The sequence below is a fragment of the Haemaphysalis longicornis genome, unplaced genomic scaffold, assembly GCF_048455015.1.
Source record: "Haemaphysalis longicornis isolate Haplotype H1 unplaced genomic scaffold, Haemaphysalis longicornis Haplotype H1 scaffold_2, whole genome shotgun sequence".
NCBI lineage: Eukaryota > Metazoa > Arthropoda > Arachnida > Ixodida > Ixodidae > Haemaphysalis > Haemaphysalis longicornis.
Window position 1 is genome coordinate 90,619,908 of NW_027526295.1, and position 14,693 is coordinate 90,634,600.

The 14,693-nt window shown below is 47.8% G+C and overlaps 1 protein-coding gene across 1 annotated transcript in view; it reads left to right on the forward strand.

The window, feature by feature from the left end:
• The window catches only part of LOC144168154 (arylsulfatase B-like), a 192,754-nt gene that overhangs the window by 132,558 nt on the left and 45,503 nt on the right, over positions 1–14,693 (forward strand). The window contains exons 4-5 of the mRNA XM_077697199.1: positions 4,292–4,404; positions 8,046–8,156. Coding sequence (XP_077553325.1) covers positions 4,292–4,404; positions 8,046–8,156 — 224 coding nt within the window. The remainder of the gene's footprint in view (positions 1–4,291; positions 4,405–8,045; positions 8,157–14,693) is intronic.

Consider the following 14,693-nt stretch of genomic DNA (forward strand, 5'->3'; position numbering starts at 1 on the left):
CTGGAGCATACGGGGTCGCTGCATATCTCTTTTTGGAAGATTCGACACAAGGTCATAAGACACGTGTGCTTATGGCGAAAAGTCGAGTGGCCCCTGTGAAGACTCTCAGTTTACCCCAGCTGAAATTAACGTCTGCTTCTTTAGCTGTACGTATGAGTCAATACATTCGCGAAAACCTGAACCTTGACATCATAGAGACGCATATATAGTGGGATTCTTTGAATACTCTATGTTGGATTCAGAATGAGACCACTATTTGGAAGCCCTTTGTTCAGAACAGAGTCAACGAAATAAGAATGACCTTATTCAGGCAGCGGCACCACTGCACAGGAAAGGATAATCCAGCGCACCTCCTCACTAGAGGAATTTCACCCTGCCAATTGCAACAGTCCACATCGGGGTGGCAAGGACCTGTCAGGATTGCTACACCTAATTTTTGGCCTACAGAATCAATGCCTTCAGATGCACAAGGCAAACAAGTTGCGGAGGAGACCCGAAACCCGATCCTGACGTCAAATGTCTCGACTTGTGCAGTCGTCGACTTTACCTGATTTAGATCCCTCTTACGCTTCCATCGAGTGGTAGCTTGGATACATCGGTTCATAGATAACCTTCCGAACAAGAACAGGATTACGGGACACTTGACGGCTGAGGAAGTAGGAAAGGCCGAGCTTACTGCATTAAGAGCACGCAATCAGCTGATTTTCCTGAAGAACTATATTGCGTTAACAAGGAGCTTGCTCTACCACCAACCTCATCTCTAAAAGCAGTGAACGTGTTTCTTGATGATCAACGACCCCTGCGGGTACAAGGAAGACTACATGCCAGCCCTCAAAACTACAGCCAGAAGCACCATATTATTATTCCTCACAAGTGTTTTTACGCTGAACTGCTCGTATGATCAACCCACACGAGGCTCGGTCATGGTGGCCTCCGTGACACTCTGGTTCAGCTGCGAGAAAGATACTGGATCATGAGAGGACGCCAACTCGTCAAGAAATTGCTTCATGCCTGTGTGACATGCAAACAATTTCATTCAAGAGCATGTATTCATGATGAAGCACCCTTACTCAAGGATCGAGTCATAGAAACAACTCCCTTCGAAACCTGTGGAGTACACTTTTCTGGTACACTATACGTAAAGACAACATCGTCAGACAACCAGACGTACGTCGTTCTTTTTTCGTGCGCAGTTACTATAGCGATTCATCTCGAGCTGATACCAGACATGACATCAGAGAGTTTCATTCGCGCTATGCGCTGTTTCGTTTCTGTCATACGGTACAGAGTGACAATACGGGTACATTAAAACACAGCGCCTGAGAACTCGCTTCTACGTCGAAACCACCCAAGCGCCCCGATGTGCAAGAATATTTGTAGTCCTCGTCAATTGCTTGGACGTGTATCGTGGAAGCAGCACTCTGGTGGAGTGGCTTTTATGAATGACTTGTGCGGTCGGTAAAAACCTCTTTGCGAAAGGCATTAGGACGACGGCTAGTAGACGTAGCCGAAATGGCTACTATAATCACGGAAGTGGAAGCCATAATTATTTCCCGGCGACTCACGTTTGTTAACAACGATGTTACAGAACCTTCTCTCCTATCTCTGGCACGCTTTCTTGTTGCAAAAAGGCTGACTTCGTTACCACATTTGGCTGCTGCATCCTAAGGATACCCCTAAAAGGGAGTGGACGACAACAGTGCTGGAAAGGGTGTGGCGACAGCGAGAAAAAACATTAGACGACATTTGCTCACGGTGGCAGAGGGAATACCTCTACATACTTCGATCTCAAAGCAAGACACGTCGAAAGGCATCCAATGAGCTAAAAAAAGGATCGGTCGTGCTCGTCAACGATGACTTTAAACCACGTGCATTATAGAGTATAGCTCGTATAGAGAGGCTACATCCAGGTCGTGAAAACAAAGTTCGCTCCTGCACCTTGCGGTTTCCGAGTGAACTAATCACAAAGCGACCAGTGCAACGTTTGCACCTGCTAGAAGCGGACTAAACAGAGCTTTTTCGTGGTCGGGGAAGATATAGAAACTTTGCGTGTCATCATCGTTGATGCCCCGACATCGTTTACCAATGACCTCATATAAGTCTTGCGATCACGAAATGCGCCCAAGCTTGGCAAAGCAGACGGTCCCCTTAACAGAAGAAGGGTACCGAACTCATGTCATCATCTCGGTGGCTGAGTGCATCGTTCTTTTTTCGTGCGCAGTTACTATAGCGATTCATCTCGAGCTGATACCAGACATGACATCAGAGAGTTTCATTCGCGCTATGCGCTGTTTCGTTTCTGTCATACGGTACAGAGTGACAATACGGGTACATTAAAACACAGCGCCTGAGAACTCGCTTCTACGTCGAAACCACCCAAGCGCCCCGATGTGCAAGAATATTTGTAGTCCTCGTCAATTGCTTGGACGTGTATCGTGGAAGCAGCACTCTGGTGGAGTGGCTTTTATGAATGACTTGTGCGGTCGGTAAAAACCTCTTTGCGAAAGGCATTAGGACGACGGCTAGTAGACGTAGCCGAAATGGCTACTATAATCACGGAAGTGGAAGCCATAATTATTTCCCGGCGACTCACGTTTGTTAACAACGATGTTACAGAACCTTCTCTCCTATCTCTGGCACGCTTTCTTGTTGCAAAAAGGCTGACTTCGTTACCACATTTGGCTGCTGCATCCTAAGGATACCCCTAAAAGGGAGTGGACGACAACAGTGCTGGAAAGGGTGTGGCGACAGCGAGAAAAAACATTAGACGACATTTGCTCACGGTGGCAGAGGGAATACCTCTACATACTTCGATCTCAAAGCAAGACACGTCGAAAGGCATCCAATGAGCTAAAAAAAGGATCGGTCGTGCTCGTCAACGATGACTTTAAACCACGTGCATTATAGAGTATAGCTCGTATAGAGAGGCTACATCCAGGTCGTGAAAACAAAGTTCGCTCCTGCACCTTGCGGTTTCCGAGTGAACTAATCACAAAGCGACCAGTGCAACGTTTGCACCTGCTAGAAGCGGACTAAACAGAGCTTTTTCGTGGTCGGGGAAGATATAGAAACTTTGCGTGTCATCATCGTTGATGCCCCGACATCGTTTACCAATGACCTCATATAAGTCTTGCGATCACGAAATGCGCCCAAGCTTGGCAAAGCAGACGGTCCCCTTAACAGAAGAAGGGTACCGAACTCATGTCATCATCTCGGTGGCTGAGTGCATACTCAGGAAGTCAAGCACCAAAGAGCCTGCTAAAGTGCAACTGACCACGGAAAAAATACAAGGCTGATCCCGGACCTGCATTCCTTCTTCCATAATCGCAAGAGGATAGCTTTTCACTCGAACATAAGAGAAGCTTTTTCTTCAACCGAGAAGCGAGGAAACCTCGCCCGACTGACAAAGCGCAATAGCTCTGCGAAGCCGTCATGCAAGCCAAAGCAACAGAAACTAATTTGCTGAGTGCACAAAGCGCGCCGTTTCTAAGATTCGGCCAGATTGCTCCAATTTTTACGTCGGACAATTAGGCAGATGCCACAATGATTGCTTAAGGGAACATAGCAACAACGTTTGTAGTCAGCATGGGGTTTTCTGGCTTTGCACTGCAAAACGCGTGGCTGTTGTGGTGCACTCTTTCATTTGGCCTAGCCCCAAAACCCCCTGAAACATAAAATTTTGGAGCAAAAGACTCCTTATTTGGGCGGTCTTTGCATTCGAAAATTTTGGTAGCTCGTGGGGCAAAAAAATAGATTTTTAAAGATCAAATGCGTCATTTTTTCGTACGAAGTGCCTTTTGTTCGCGCATGTTCTGCTTCTTGTACTTGCGAGCCTCGGGCAACATGTTTTCTGCAAAGATTTTTATGGGTGTACTTGTATACGATACTTTCTATCCATTTGTGAGAATGGTCACCTTTACGCGGTCTAATTTGTGTTATTGCAATGCATTGACTGCATCCTGATTCGTTAAAATTAGGCACGCTGGTTGATACGTGCGATATATATGTCGCCGCTGGGTGTCTCTGTCATTAAAGTTGTGCGTTAAAGTTGTGCGTTCTTCAGTGTTTTCGTTCCTCGTCTCCTCCTGCGCTTCGATGCGTCACCATGTACAAACTCGCGCAAACAACTACTGTTCTGAACTTCTAAAGGCATGTTTGTTTCGACGCGTACATGGGCCGCGAATACTTAGGAAGTGATGAAGCGGGAGATTACGCCACAACTTTTTGTCATTTTTACAAAGTTTTAATTTTTGAAACAATAAGTAGGAAAACGTTTTTTGCTGTTGTACAGGCATGCAGCACCTGGTAGTCCAGGCAGCCGAGCCCTGGGGACTGCCACTCAAGTATAAACTCATGCCAGAGTATCTTAAGGAACTCGGTTACGAGACACACATGGTGGGCAAGGTGAGAAGTTTATTACAACAGCCAACACTTAAGACTGAACCTTAAGATTGCCATTTACGATTGCCACTTAGAAAAAAGAAGAGGGAAACATGCTTTCTAGTCCTAGAGAGACAGCTATAAAACTAAAGTGGTGTTTGCATGTCGAGAAATAGTCTTCAAATTGTATGACGTTTAACGCCGTAAGTCACAAATTGTAGTGGTGTTTGCATTTTGAGAAAGAGTATTTCAAAAGTAGGACGTTTTATGCAGTACGTCGCACAAAGTTTAAATGAAGATCCATATTCTCTCACCTTTGAGAACACATAAAAATATCGTTCAACACCCTACTAAATGAAGGCTCGTTCCATGCGTAGTTCTCTTTTCTGGTGTCGGAACTCCGCTAAGAGGAACTTACCGCATATCTCGGGAGTTTCATCATACCAGCCGTGATTACCCTTCTGTCTCAGCGCTGACGTTTGCTCACTTGTCTCTGCATTTGCTACCCACAAGTACTGACGGTTTGTCATCACTTTTTTTATGCTTCCTCTCTCGTCGCCTGCACTGACGGTGAGCCCGATTGCGCAACCCGTATAAGCGGCAACCAGACTCACAAGAGCGTTCAAGGCAGAGGTAGCGTAGCGTGCGCTGCTTCATCTAGTCCGGTCCCTGGCCCCGACACCAGCATGGCGAAGGCACCTCTGTCAAATGTCAAAGGCAGCTTTGCCCACTCGTTGTACAGTGCCGGGCATTCGCTAGCTCTGTTGACTGACGTTAAAGTCAGTTAAAATCCATGCACTACTAAAATTATGTTGTCAGCAGCCCGTAAGCGACAATTTTCCCCTTGTAGTAGCACAAGGTACTGATCCCATTTTCAAATTTTTTAACACTACCACACTCCGCAGCGTGCTCACAGAAAGTCTCAATGTTTTCAAGTTAGGGATACCATTGGCATTTTAAGGCACATAATAGAATATTTGCTTGAAGCCTTGCAATGCTCTTTTTGTTTTTTAAGGGCCTTTCTTTACGCATCCTCATTGTAATGACGAGCGCAAGCCCGCCATAGGCCGCACTATTCTGAGGCAGGAGCTAATACTTTGCAGGAACGTGAATACAGCCAATACGAGGCCTCTCGTAGTAGTTTTGCGATATTTTGCATGGCGACAAGATTCTACCGCCCGGAATGAGCGGCCGTTAAGTAACGCATGTGTTCTTTTATCCAGAGATATGCATCTTGCTGCCATCCAAATGAACTGCTTTCGTGATTGGTAAAGTATTTGGGATGCCACTACTGAGCATGGCCCTCGGAATTCTATTTCTTCCTGTGTTGCCGCCTACATTGACTGCTAACCTGATTCTACAACGCGGACAAGCGGTGGCAGTAGTGACGAGAGCGTTGAAGGCAGAGGTAGCTAGTGTACCTAGTGTACCTAATGTTCCACGGCATGAAGAAGAAATCCAGAAACTGGTACTAATTTACAAAGTGAGAACTGTTGTAAGGGAGATAAAATGAGCTTTTGTAAATAAACGCTAAAATCGTTTAGAGTAAAATTAACTGAGAGCTGTATTGAAGTGTCTTTGCCATGCAGTAAAAACCCGAGCTAAAGGCAACCAATGTAAAGTAGTAAATGAATGTGGAGTTAGTGTGTATGCTGGAAATACTGCCTGTTGGTAGATACTGACACAGTGAACAATTACTAGCCCGGTACTTAAAGGTACGCGTTATAAATAGGACAGATTTTGTGGAAAAGTTGGGAAGTTAAAGGGAATGTTCTTGAGCTTAACGTAGCGTGGCGTTTCCTGAGCTGCCTTTCCTTTCAGCAGAAGGATATATAGCACCGCGGTTCTTCACGGCGTACGAGATCTCGCAGCCAAAATATCAACGCAGGCTTGCCAGAAAGAACGCTCAGGATATACCTCTAAGATAGTTTTTCTGTGGTATACAAAGATGTAAAAACTAGTCTATCTTGTGAACACCACTCTTACACCGACTAAATTGTAGATCCCTAAGACACTTCGCATATAATGATGTGCAAGTAAAATATCACGATAATATTCCAAATCGCTAGCCTCTTGAACGCCTTGTGGCGCCATTTCTTAACCATTGAGTTTACAGCGTGATAGCACACGATGTTGTCTTATTGCATGCTTGAGTATGTGTCAGTATTGGTGAAGGTTCGGCGAAAGATGACTTATCACGGCGAAGGCGCACGCACTTGCGATGGCGGCTTTGTTGTGTTGTGTCGGCATATATAAGGTATGCCAAAACTTCACACGGGAACTGGGAGAATTTAATAGTCCTAACAGTATTTCGGTCTTATCAACGTCGTTCTCGTCTGGTCTTCTGGAAACATCTGCTGTGCCCATCACCGCAAACCGTTAATGTGTTCCATTGTGGCCTTTGGATTTGTTACTGAGCGCTTGTGTGATACTTGCCTGAGCGCGACGATGAGCCCAAAACGCCTTCTCTGAAATCCACAGCAAAGTAGCGAAGCTCTTGCTTTGTCTTTCTCCCACACCGATGTGGTTGTTTCTGCGCAAGTTGCAACAGACTAGGCATTTGTGCCCGAATAAATTCACGTGCAACCACCAGAAAGGCTCCCTCAACGCCAGCAGTTCAAGCCACCTCAAAAGCCCTAGCTGGACTAACCCCCTTATTCGCCTATTCAATAACCTCGAGGTCATGGCAATATGTATAAAATTGGATACTGGCGTACGCCTTGACGTACGCACTAGTAAGAACGTACGAACTTTTAGGCACCGGCTAAAAACAAAATTGTCAGTTTTATAGGACCGCTTACAAAGTCGCACAAACACGCAACAGCGCAATAAATATTACGAGGCTATGGAGTGGAACAGATATCTTTTTTAAGAGGTTTAATTGCAACGTGTCTAGTTATTCTTTTTGAAGAATAGTGCAACGATATATTAGGCCATATTTGGGCTGACATAGGATGTAAACTTGTAGTGGGTTATATACCATCTTCTTTTCTGGAAATCGGGTGCAGCAAAACAAACTTCTCAATGTATAACTGGGGCATGTTTTCTATAGCAAAAAAAGACGCCAGCTTAGATAATAATACTGACGGGACAAACGCTAGCATTCTGCGTGTCGTGCACCAAACGAGTCGTGCACCAAAGTGTGGTCATTGGTATTATTGTTATGGTGGCACGGCCGGTATAATGATGTTTCTTTTCTCTTACCAAGTGCCTCGGATACAAAATCTCCACACTTAAGAAAAACGTCAAATAACAAGATCACACGTGCTCAATTGCATAGCCGAGGCAGGAATAAGATTTTACTTAAATCATCTTGGCGCTCGTTAAAGCTCATTGCGATGGGTTACTGTTAGTATGTGCTAGTGTGGAAAGCGCGTAGAAGTGAATTAGTTCAATTCTTTAAACACGTCGCTGACATTACTGGGCAACAAAAGAACGCTCAAGTATACTCCTACCGATAGTGATCCCTGACATATTGGAGTTAACTTCTAAGTTCCACATCTAAATCTATATTTTTCTCCTCGTTGCTAAAACCGTCTGCCTTTCCTTGATATTAATATCCCTATTTACTTTCTTGTTGAAGTCCTTGCTACAAAGCTGGAATATGCAGAGACCTTAAGGAGCAATTGAATGATGTATAATTATTCGTAACTCACTCGTTTCAGTGGCACCTTGGGTATTTTACCTGGAAGCATACACCAACTTTCAGAGGTTTCGACACATTTTACGGCTTTCACACGGGCGAGCAAGATTACTACAACCATACTTTCAAAACGGTAAGCGGTATACATTATGCGGACGACCCACTATGCGTAGTAAATTTCATTTGAAAAAATGACCATGACTTTCTTTCAGACACATACTAAAAATGACGGTTTTGTGAATCAACGGCTCGTGTTGTTTGGGGCAGTACATGTGTTTAAACACAAAGGCCACAAATGCAATATCTAGTATGAAAGGTGACCCGATCACGTATCCAAAATGAACCTATATATTTAGTTTCAGCCTGCCAAGCCTTCAGGCAGTAACTGAAACTGAGCCAGTAGTAGTAGTAGTAGAAAACGTTAGCATAAAATTATATTATTTAGCGCTCAGGGGGTGGTGCTCTTAGTCCAGGGCCCCATCATTTGCTGCTGCGATCTGTCTTGCCCGGTAAATCAGTCCACACTGGTCGTCCAAGGCTGAGCTGGAAAGAGCGGCTTCCCATCCGGAGGTGGAGGGGCTGGATATAGGCAACTAGGTAGGGGTTTTGGGGCATTCCCATGTGGAGTGATACAGGGTCGTGTGTCCTCCGCAGGATGGGCATCTGTCTGGGTATATGGTAGCGTAGAATCTGCGCCGGAGAGAGAGGCTAGGAAACGTGTTAGTCTGTAGCGGGCGCCATGCAGCAGCTTTCTCACGGGCGAGTTGCGCGTGTGGCGGAGAAAGGGTCCTACGGGAGAGTCTGTAGTCTTGTAGTATATGTGTGTTTGTGAGTGTCTTTCTGTCTTATCTGGTTTGGGTTGATGTTCCACTGGCGCCCCGAGGGTAAAGGCTCAGACTACCGCATGAGCGCGTTCATTGCCCGTGAAGCAGGCATGCCCAGGTGTCCAGATTAGACGGACTGGTGGTATGTGTCGGTTTCGCTGCAGGATGTGATGGGTGGTCGGGGTGATACGTCCTTGCGCATAATTTCGGCATGCCTCTTGAGAGTCGGATGTAATATTTATTGGGTTCCTTGAAGAGCGAGTGCTGATAGCGAGTGCTACTGCACACTCTTCCGCTATCGTGCTGTTCCCGGAGCGTATGGTGGCGGATGTTATTGTCTCACCCCTCCAGTCGGCTACCGCTGCCACCTTGGCATTTATGGCTTGATAGTCGGCTGCATCCGTATAGAGGGTGTCGGGGTTATTGCCGTATATGCTGTGCAAGGCCTTAGCCCGCGCGGCACACCTCCCGGCATGATGTTCTGGATGCATATTTCTGTGTATGGGAGATACTGTTATTCTCGCTCTAACTTCCGGGGGTATTGGTTTGAACTCCCGTGGAGCAAGTTCAGAAGTCGAGCACCCTAGTTGTCGGCGCACGTGTCTCCCTGTAGGGACGACTTGCAATCTTTCCAATTGACTGATGTTTGTGTTTCGATTAATTCCATGGTGGTATTATGTAGGTCTAATAGTAATCACAGGTTCGTTGAGGCGTAGACAGGGATGCCTGTCGCCGCCTTTACGGAGGTGCGGATTCGGGTGTCCAGCGGCTTAGTCTCTGCCTGGGAAGTCGGTGGTAAGGTAAATGATAGGTTATGCGGCTAATAATTAGAGCCCGCACAATGAGTAGTACATCTACTTCTTCAAGGCCATGGCCGCAGGTTGGTTATCCTTCGAATCGTGTGGATTATTTGATTAATTTGTTTTGTTAGTAGTGCCAAGTTGCACGCGGCCTTTGTGTTCGTTTGCACATGCAGCCCTAGCAACCGTAGCCTGCCTACTCTGTTAACTGGCTCGCCCTCGACAGTGACCGTAATGTATGGTGGTTGGTCGGTTTTCCGGTGGCCTTTTAAGTGCGAATGCATTTTATAAGCGACCCTGAATTCCGGTGACCGCCGTCCGTCCACATGGTAACAGCTGCGGTTGCGCGCGCTCCTCGTCTTCCTTAGCAACGGGGGGAGATGGGCGCGCGCTGCCTGGCCGCTGACATGGCACATACCCACGTGGGGGATTGGCCAGGAATCTCCTCGTCTTCCTTGGCAACGGGGGGAGATGGGCACGCGCTGCCTGGCCGCTGACATGGCACATATCCACGTGGGGGATTGGCCAGGAATCGGGCGTGAGAAGGGCTAATGCACCCGGTTAAAGGAGTACTGACACGAAATTTCAAAGCTGAGATCCGCTCTAGCAATCAAGTACAACGACAACTCAAATAGGTGTCTGTGCATGGCACATACCCACGTGGGGAATTGGCCAGGAATCGGGCGTGAGAAGGGCTAATGCACCCGCTTAAAGGAGTACTGACACGAAATTTCAAAGCTGAGATCCGCTCTAGCAATCAAGTACGACAACACAAATAGGTGTCTGTGAATAAATGCATCTTTCTTTCTTTGTAGTTGTGTGTGTGTGTGTGATCTCTCTTTCGCGAACATTACCGAACCGCGCAAATTCAACTCGTGCATTCGCACTTTCACATTCTTCCCCTCAGGGAAATGCGGGTAAATTTTTTCTGACTATGAGCAGTTCTGATTTTTGTGGGCTGCAGGTTAGTCCCCCTGCCCTTGCATACTATTGGGTGGCGTTTGCTGCTTCCTGTACGGCGTCTTGTATTTCTCCATCAGAGCCGCTGGTGGCCCAGACGGTAATAGCATCCGCGTACAGCGCGTGCCTGATTCCGGGTATGGCATCTAGAAGGGGGGGGGGCAGTCGGCTCATTGCTAAGTTAAACAGCATTTGAAGAAGAACCGACCCCTCTGGCGTGCCCTTTCCTGTTAGAGGGATGGTGTCTTTGCGAATTACCTCCCCTTCCCCCCCCCCTATTGTTGCTGTGCCATCCTTGAGGAATGCTCGTACGTAGTTGTACGTTCTTCGGCCACATTTGGTTCCTACGTGGTTGTCGAGTATAAGATCGTAAGCAACATTGTCGAAAGCACCCTTAAGATCTAAGGCTTGTATGGCTTTTGTTTGTGTGTTGTTCATTCGATCAATAATTTCTTTAATTTGTATTAGTACATCCTGTGTGGATAACCCAGGGCGAAACCGAAACATTGTGTGCGACAGTGGTGCGTGTTCGTCTAGGTATGGTTGAAGCCTGGCTAAGAAGATAGACTCAAGTAATTTTCCCACGCACAACGTGACGGACATGGGCCGAAGTTGATATAGGGACGTTGGGTTGCCCGGTTTTGGTCTCATGGTTATATCGGCGTGGCGCCAATCTTCTGCTAGCGTTCCCTTCTGCCAGTGATGTTGATAATAGGCGGTTAGTACCTTTATCGACGTGTCGTCGAGATTTTTTAGAAAACGGTTTGTATGCCGGCTTCCCCGACGCAGTGTTTCCTGTTTTCCGGTGGAATGCCGTTCTGACTTCTTGCTCTGTTATGTCTGAGTCTAATTCTGCGGTCTCCGCGTGTGGATAGTCTTTGTAGGATGGTGTGGCGAACGCGCCTACGTAGGTGATCCTTAGCTCCTCGATAATGGCTACTTCATACATAAAAAGGAACAGACAAAACCGATCTGACTCTGGTAGTGGAACTATCGCAGTTATAGACAGAAACGCTGAAGTCGCCCGCAATTCATGTAGTCACAAGCACACATACCGGATATATTGGTATTACAAGAAACATACGTGGAAACAAAATTAGCAGGTTAAAGCAGTTTCGTCTGCACAGGCTCCCACAACACTCCTAATAAAGCGGCGACACTGGTTTCAAGAAAGTAACAGTAATAGACCTCACGCTCAGCACCGGACGTGTACCGCACGTGCTGACTGAAATCTTACCTGCGTATAGGAAAATGTCCAGCTTCTTTGTACACAACTTTTATAGTGCGCCCAAAGAACGGACAGGCTCTTCTGACCGACGTTTCACATACGCTCTAAAGGAACCAAAGGAAATCTAATCATTTTAGGAGACTTTAATGCAGCCCACCCAACATGGGGTTATAAGACACAAACCCCAGACAGCCACCGGGCAACTCTAACTATTGCACAGCAAAGCTTGACCATCCTAACTGACTCCACAGCCGACACGGGAGGGCAACAGTGTCAGTCGGGACACGTGCCCAGACCTGAGACTCGTCAAAAATTTAAGGTACCAGGGATGGCGCAACCTAGGCGAGACCCTAGACAGTGACTATATTATTATAGAAACTGAACCTATTGCACCGCGAACGAAAATCAAAGAGCGCAAAGTAAACATAACTGACTGGGACAAGTCCCGGGAACTGCGCGAGCTCCAACGTGATAACGAGCCAGGCGAGGATAAAACAAATGGAGTAACTCTTCCGGCATGGTTCCGTCAGCTCGAAACAGACTTACACGAAGCAACCAAAGTTATAGACACGTCCCCGGAGAAACCGGACGTAGACCGGCACTTGATGCACCTCTGGGATTCGCGGAACAACAAGCAAAAACAATGGCGAAGCCAAAAAGATAACAGAAAGCTCAAGCAGCGAATAGCCGCAATACCAGCACAAGCAGAAAATTACGCAATGAAACTGCCCCGAAATAATTGGAAAAAACGTATGCGTTGGCATGCAGGGATACCTCGGCACGGGTAAAACGTGGGCGCTGCTTAGAACCATTATTGATCCTAAAACAGACATGGTTTATTGCGTGCTAGTTTGAGGGCGAGGTCGTGTGTATGGGTGTACTCAGGTATCATCACGTGTATCCTGCATGCTCATCCGGCTGCGACTATGGGTGTTGGCGTAGCGGATTGCTTGCTTTTCGTCTCGTAAATGTTGCTTAAATTCTTTGGCGAGATCCGCGAACATAGATTGGAAGGTATTTTTGAGTTCTTCCTGAAAATTATGCTTTATTGTTAAAGTTCTTGTTTCAGTTGCTCTCTGTAATGTTGCATATCGTTTTTGAATCGTTGCCGATCTTGCTGCAGCTCGCACTTAGGTTGACGCAATAGCGAGCGTGCCACTTCGTCGGCCAATGTCTTCGTCTCATGTCTGAGTGTTCAGGCTATATGTCGTCGATCATTTCTCGTACCTGCGCAATAGTGGCGAAGTTGCTCTTAGCAGGGAGCTCATGTGTGGATGAGTTGGGCGTCGGTATTGTGGGGAGTGGAGGAAAGGTGGCGATGTGGGTATGCGAGGCGGGAGGAATGGAAAGCCGCTCAGCCCAGCTTTCTTTCAGCGCTGGCATTTCGGGTCCACCCGTAACAGTTGTCCCTCTGGTGTTTGTTAGCTGTCTCCGATGCCTGGGTGCGTGAGCTGAGTTTTAGTTCGTGGCCGCTTGGTGCTGACTCTATGCCATCATGCCTGGGTGTCTTCGCGCAGGGGCAGCTTTGTGATCTGTACATGGACTTGTCCCTGGAATTGTCTCTGGATTTGTCTCCAGATTTGTCTCTTTTCCTCAGAGATCACCGGGGTGATCGTCCTCGTTCTGCATTAGCCATCTTAGCAACTTGCGATGACATTGGCTCTTTGGGTTGACGATAGCCGCTAGTCGTGGCGCCACTGTCATTACACTTGCTGACATTTCCGGCGTTTCGCAGCAGGAGTGACTTGTCAAACGGCTTGCGCTGTCTACCTGAGGAGGTCGGGTCCGTGACCGGGTGTGCTTCTCCGCACAACACACATTTTGGTCGGCAGTCATGTGCCTCCTGCGGGTTTTCGTGTCCGCACCTTGTGCATCGGGTTTTCTGCGGCGTGGGGCAGACGTCCGCTCTGTGTCCCGTCTTGAGGCAGAGGCTGCATATTTTGCATGTGTGCGGTAGGGCCTGCATCGCAGCTCTCCTCTGTAATACCAGACCATCGAAGGTTATCAAAGCGGCCTTGGACTTTCCGAGCATGCGTACGTAAAGTATGGGTAGGCTCGGTGAGCGTAAGTTGGCCGCTGTCATTACACTTGCTGACATTTCCGGCGGAATGACTTCTTCGGAATGACTTCCACTATCGAAGCCAGTGACAACGCCCTTGAAGGACTTGTCGCGGGCTGCCACGTACGCGGTCACTTGATACATCTTATCGCCCAGTTGAATGGACTTGATTTGCCGGATGCGGTCCGCCAGCTCTTCGTTTGGCGTGCTGGCCACGGCTATATTCTGATCGTCACAAATTCTCAGCGTAAGTGCCTGAAATTCGGTTGCGATGAGGCGGGCCGACTGGCCTACTGCTCGAGCGACGTGGTGGCTTCCCCACTTACCGTGCGAAGTTCAGGCCCTCTCGGGGACGCAAGACGAGCTTGTATTAAGAAGTGGGAAGCGGCGGAAGTCGGGGTTATCATGCCTGCTCTTGGTTCCTGGAGCGCGCGTGATCCACGGTCATGGTTGTTGCCATCGATGACTGACAGGCGGGTTGTCGGCGCTTGCGGGCCACGGTGAACCGATCTCCCCCGTCGCCGTCGTCGGTGTCACCTCTGCCGCCTGCGGAGAGGGCTGCGGCGTTCGCTTCCATTTCGTCTGTGCATTGGTTGTCTTCATGGTTGATGTCCTCTCGGGCGGTTGCGCTGGGCTCCATGTCGGCCATGCTTAGGCTTAGCTCGAGTCCGGAAGGCAGCAGGGGGGGGGGCAGGCTACGCCGTGGGCCGGAAGCGCTGAGATCGCTCCCTTACCCGTCAGTTGTTCCAAATAGGCCTAGCCACCTGGGGTATTCAAAAGGCCGTACTTTGATGAAAAA